Source organism: Eptesicus fuscus, chromosome 8 (genome assembly GCF_027574615.1).
Source record: "Eptesicus fuscus isolate TK198812 chromosome 8, DD_ASM_mEF_20220401, whole genome shotgun sequence".
Classification (NCBI taxonomy): Eukaryota; Metazoa; Chordata; class Mammalia; order Chiroptera; family Vespertilionidae; genus Eptesicus; species Eptesicus fuscus.
In genome coordinates this window covers 12,302,057-12,308,056 of record NC_072480.1, presented here as the reverse complement: position 1 = coordinate 12,308,056, position 6,000 = coordinate 12,302,057, and the positions used below count along the sequence as shown (strand labels likewise).

General features: G+C 40.2%; 1 protein-coding gene across 1 annotated transcript in view; it reads left to right on the top strand.

Annotated features, from left to right (window-relative positions):
* Positions 1 to 5,706: 5,706 nt before the first annotated feature.
* Positions 5,707 to 6,000, top strand: part of LOC103295648 (phosphatidylinositol 3,4,5-trisphosphate 3-phosphatase TPTE2-like) — a 43,627-nt gene continuing 43,333 nt past the window's right edge. Inside the window, exon 1 of the mRNA XM_054720276.1 lies at positions 5,707 to 5,795. Coding sequence (XP_054576251.1) covers positions 5,707 to 5,795 — 89 coding nt within the window. The remainder of the gene's footprint in view (positions 5,796 to 6,000) is intronic.

Genomic DNA, 6,000 nt, shown 5'->3' with positions numbered 1-6,000 from the left:
GGGGGGGGCGGGTCCCTCAGCCCAGCCTGCACCCTCCCCAATCTGGGACCCCTTGAGAGATGTCCAACCACCCATTTAGGCCCACTTGCCTGTCTCTGCCTGATTGCCGCTAACTGCTTCTGCCTGCCAGCCTGATCACTCCCTAACCACTCCCCTGCCAGCTTGATTGACACCTAACTGCTCCCTGGCCGGTCACCCCTAACTGCCCTCCCCTGCAGGCCTTCCCCCCGCCAACTGCCCTCCCCTGCAGGCCTGGATCCCCACCAACTGCCCTCCCCTACAGTCCTGGTATCCCCCAACTGCCCTCCCCTGCTGACCTGGTCTCCCCCAACTGCCCTCCTCTGCCGGCCTGATCACCCACAACTGCCCTCCCCTGCAGGCCTGCCGCCACCAACTGCCCTCCCCTGCAGGCCTGGACCCCCCACAACTGCCCTCCCCTGCTGGCCTGGTCTCCCCCAACTGCCCTCCTCTGCTGGCCTGGTCTCCCCCAACTGCCCTCCTCTGCTGGCCTGGTCCCCCCCAACTGCCCTCCCCTGCTGACCTGGTCTCCCCCAACTGCCCTCCTCCACCGGCCCGGTCACCCCCAACTGCCCTCCCTGCTTGCCTGATTGCCCACAACTGCCCTCTCCTTCAGGCCTGGTCCCCCCAACTGACCTCCCCTGCAGTCCTGGTGTCCCCCAACTGTCCTCCCCTGCTGACCTGGTCCCCCCTAACTGCCCTCTCCTGCAGGCCTGAGTCCCCTCCCAGCTGCCCTCCCTTCCTTGTCTGGTCTCCCCCAACTGCCCTCCTCCGCCGGCCCGGTCACCCCTAACTGCCCTCCCTGCTTGCCTGATCGCCCACAACTGCCCTCTCCTTCAGGCCTGGTCCATCCCAACTGTCCTCCACTGCAGGCCTGGTCCCCCCCAACTGACCTCCCCTGCAGTCCTGGTGTCCCCCAACTGCCCTCCCTTCCTTGTCTGGTCTCTGCCAACTGCCCTCCTCTGCTGGCCTGGTCACCCCTAACTGTCCACAACTGCCCTCCCCTGCAGGCCATCTTGTGGTGGCCATCTTGTGTCCACATGGGGGCAGCCATCTTTGACCACACGGTGGTGGCCATCTTGTGTCTTGGAGTGAAGGTCAATTTGTGTATTACTTTTTTATTAGATAGGATAGTCAAGATTTTGAAGCGTCTCAAGTGTCCATCAGTAGATGAGTGGATAAAAACCTGTGATACATTTACATAATGGGATACTACTCTACTGTAAAAAGGAAAAAAATTTTATCGTTTGCAACAGCATGGATCTGGGAAACATTAATAAGTGAAATAAGCCAGGCAGAGAAAGACAAGTAGCATATAATTTCACTCATATGTGGAATTTAATGAGTAAATTGAGATACAAAGCAAAATAAATACAGACCCATAGATAGAGAACACTCAGACAGCTCTGGTGGGGGAATTAGGAGGTGTTGTATGGATTGAGCAAAAAAGAAAAAAAAAAGTGATAATTCATGGATATGGACAATAGTGTAGTGATAGCAGGGTGGGGGGGTGGAAGTAGAAGAGGGCATGGAGGGGATAAACGTGATGGAAAATTTTACTTTAATTTTTAAAAAGAAACATACAATCTTCAAACACTGAATCAGAAAGATTCAGAAAATCTGAATGAACAGATTACAATTAATGAAATTGAAGAAGTAATTTTTTAAAAAAACCTCCCAACGAGCAAAAGTCCTGGACTGGATGGCTTCACAGGAAAATTTTACCAAACATTCAAAGAAGAACTAACACCTATCCTTCTCAAACTATTCCAAACATTTAAGAGGATGGAAGACTCCCAACCTCATTTTATGAGGCCAGCATCATTCTAATTCCCAAACCAGATAAAGACACTACAAAGAAATAAAATTATGGGCCAGTATCCCTGATGAACATAGATGCTAAAATGTTCAACAAATATTAGCAAATCAGAACCAGCAGTACATTAAAAAGATCATACATGCCTTGTTGGTGTTACTCAGTTGTTGAGCGTCAGTCTATAAACCAGAAGGTCACAGTTCGATTCTCAGTCAGGACATATGCTTGGATTGTGGAGTCGATCCCCAGTAGTGGGCGTGCAGGAGGCAGCTGACCAATGATTCCCTTTCATCACTGATGTTTCTATCTTTCTCTCCTTCTCTCTTCCTTTCTGAAATCAATAAAAAAGCTTTGTGTTTTATTTTTAAAAAGATCATACATTACAATTTATTCTGGGGGATGCAAGGTTGGTACAATGTTGACAAATCAATAATGTGATACATTACATAAACAAAATGAAATATATAAATCACATGATCATATCAATAGATACAGAAAAAGCATTTGATAAAATCCAGCACCCACTTATGATAAAAACTCTCAGCAAAGTGGGAATAGAGGGAGCATACCTCAACGTAATAAAGGCCATATATGACAAACTACAGCCAACATCATAATCAATGGGCAAACACTACAAGCATTTCCCTTACGGGGAAAACAAGATGTCTGCTTTCACCTTTGTTAATCAACATAGTGTGGCTAGGAAGTCCTAGCCACAGTTATCAGACTAAAAGAAGAAATAAAAGGCATCCAACTTGGAAAGGAAGCAGTAAAACTATCATTATTTGCAGATGACATAATATTGTATACCTAGAACCCTAAAGAATCCATCAAAAAAATGTACTAGAATTGATAAAAGAATTCAGTAAAATAGCAAGATACAAAATAAATATCCAGAAATTAGTTGAATGTTTGTATATCAATAATGAACTATCAGAAAGGGAAACTAAGAAAACAATCCCATTTACAATTGCATCAAAATTAATAAAATACAGTACAAGGAATAAATTTAACCTGGGATTTAAAAGACCTGTACTGGGAAAATTATAAGACACTAAAAAAAAAACTGAAGAAGATACAAATAATTGGAAGCATAAACTGTGTTCATGGAAGGGAAGAATTAACAACATTAACATGTGCATACTACCCAAAGTAACCTATATATTCAACACAATTCCTATCAAGATATCAATGGCATATTTTACAGACTAGAACAAACATTCAAAAAATGTGTATAGAACCACAAAAGACCCCAGTAGCCTCAGCAATCTTGCAAAAGAAGAACAAAGTTGAAGGAATCATGCTGCTTGATATCAAACTATACTATCAGGCCATAGTAATCAAAACAGCATGGTACTGGCATAAAAACAGACATATAGATCAATGAAACAGAATAGAAATCCCAGAAATAAACCCATGCCTTTATGGTTGATTAATATTTGACAAAATAGGCAAGAACATACAATAAGGTAAATATAGTCTCTTTAATAAATGGTGTTCTGAAAATTGGATATATACATGCAAAAAAATGAAACTAGACCACCGTTTTACACTTTACACAAGAATGAACTCAAAATGGATTAAAGACTTAAATGTTAGACCCAAACCCATAAAAATCCTAGAAGAAAACATGGGCAGTAAAATCTTGCACATTTCTCATAACAATATTTTTTTCAGATATATATCTTCAGGCAAGGGAAACAAAAGAAAAAATAGAAATGCACTAGAATACACTTTATTTCTAGTATCACATGATCTCACTCATCTAGGGGAAATAATGAACAACATAAACTGATGAACAAAAACAGACCCGGAGACAGGGAAGCTTCGATCAGACTGTCAAACCTCAGAGGGAAGATAGGGGAGGGTGGGGGTAAGGGAGAGAGATCAACCAAAGGACTTGTAGGCATGCATATAAGCCTAACCAGTGGACACAGACAACAGGAGGGTGGGGGCATGCATGGGGAGGGGTTTGGGATGGGAATGGGGAGATGAGGACAAATATGTGATACCTTAATCAATAAAGAAATTTAAAAAAATAAAAAATAAACAAATGAGACTATATCAAACTAAAACATTTTTGCACAGCAAAGGAAACCATCAACAAAATAAAAAGACAATCCACTGAATGGGAGAACATATTCACCAATGATGTGTCTGATACGATGTTAATATCCAAAATTTATAAAGAACTTATAAAATTCAACACCAAAGAGCAAACTATCAATTAAAAAATAAGCAAAGGACCTGAATAGACACTCCTCCAAAGAGGACATACATATGGCCAGTAGACATATGAAAAGATGGTCAACATCACTAATCATCAGAGAAATGCAAATTAAAACCACAATATCACCTCACACCTGTCAGAATGGCTATCATCAGTAAATCAACAAACAAGTGTTGGCGAGGACATGGAGAAAAGGGAACCCTCGTGCACTGCTGGTGGGAATGCAGATTGGTGCAGCCACTGTGGAAAGCAGTATGGAGTTTCCTAAAAATAATTAAAAATGGAACTGCCATTTGACCCAATGATCACACTTCTAGGAATATATCCTAAGAAACCTGAAACACCAATCAGAAAGGATATATGCACCCCTATGTTCATAGCAGCACAATTTACAATAGCCAAGATTTGGAAGCAGCCTAAGTGCCCATCAATAGATGAGTGGATAAAAAAGCTGTGATACATTCACACAACGGCATACGACTCAGCTGTAAAAAAGAAGGAAATCTTACCTCTTTGCAACAGCATGGATGGAGCTGGAGAGTATTATGCTAAGTTAAATAAGCCAATCAGAAAAAGACAAGTAACATATTATTTCACTTCTATGTGGAATCTAATGGACAAAATAAACTAACAAACAAAATAGAAACAGACTTATAGCTACAGAATACAGACTGAGAGTTGTCAGAGGGGAGTATTGGGGTACTGGGTCAAAAAGGTGAAGGGATTAAGAGAAAAACTAACTTATAGACACAGACTACAGTATAGTGATTTTCAGAGGGAAAATGAAGTGGGAGGAGATAGAAGAGGGTAAAAGGGAGATAAATGGTGATGGAAGGAGACTTGACTTGAGGTGGTAAACACAATACAATAGACAGATGATGTGTTATAGAATTGTACACATGAGATCTATATAATTTTATTAGCAAATGTCCCCCCCCCCCGCACAAATTCAATAAATAAAAGGAACAAAAAACAGAAAGAACAAAAGAAAAATTAAAAATGTATATAAAAGAAAAGCTTTGGAGATATTTTAGTATACAATCATGTATGTATTTATGAAATTGAATTCCTTCTCATGTGCCCAGCCTTGTTCTAAAAGCATCCATATGTAAAATCTCACTGATAAAAAATTTCTATTGGCCAAAGTGGTCTTTTAAGAGCTTATATTAGTCATGATTTCACTTGTTTTTTCTTACTAAATTCTTTACATTTATTGAGGTTAATAAAGTTTAATTATTATAAGAAATTGACAGAAGCCCTTATAAAATTCAAAAATTTTAAGAAGAGTTTACAAACGAATGCATGTAATTTTAATTCAGTTAATCTATTCTTGTTTTGGAGTATTGATCTGATGTGTCTATGATGAAAGAACATTATCACATGAAGTGGTTTGGTGGGAATTTTGTTTCCTTAACAACTGCTTCCATTGGAGTAACATTTTTTCAGATTCTAAGGCAATGTAGTTCAACTACCATTGCACGGTTTAATTTTAAATAATGACATGTCTTATCAGATTATTGGCCTAAATATAGTTTATTTTTATTCTCTTGGTTTATTTATTTGTTGTAGAGTATTTGGAATTTTGCTGGTCTTTGTGGATGTGTCCCTCGTCATTGCAGACCTACTTACCACTGATCGCACAATGTATATTCCTTTGGAATATCGTTCAATTTCTTTATCGATTGCTTTATATTTTTTCATGGATGTTCTTCTTCGAATATTTGTAGAAGGGTAAGTTTGATTAATTTTTCTACAAGCACACCAACTTATTTGTACTGCTATGAAAAGCATCCCCAAATAATTGTCAGGTCAGCCCAACCAAATGTGTCCTTCTTTATTAAAACAACTCTCCTAGCAGGCACGGTCCACAAGAGAAACAACAATCCAAATCCCAATTTATACCTAATTGGGCTCTAATATTATTGTTGCAACTGGC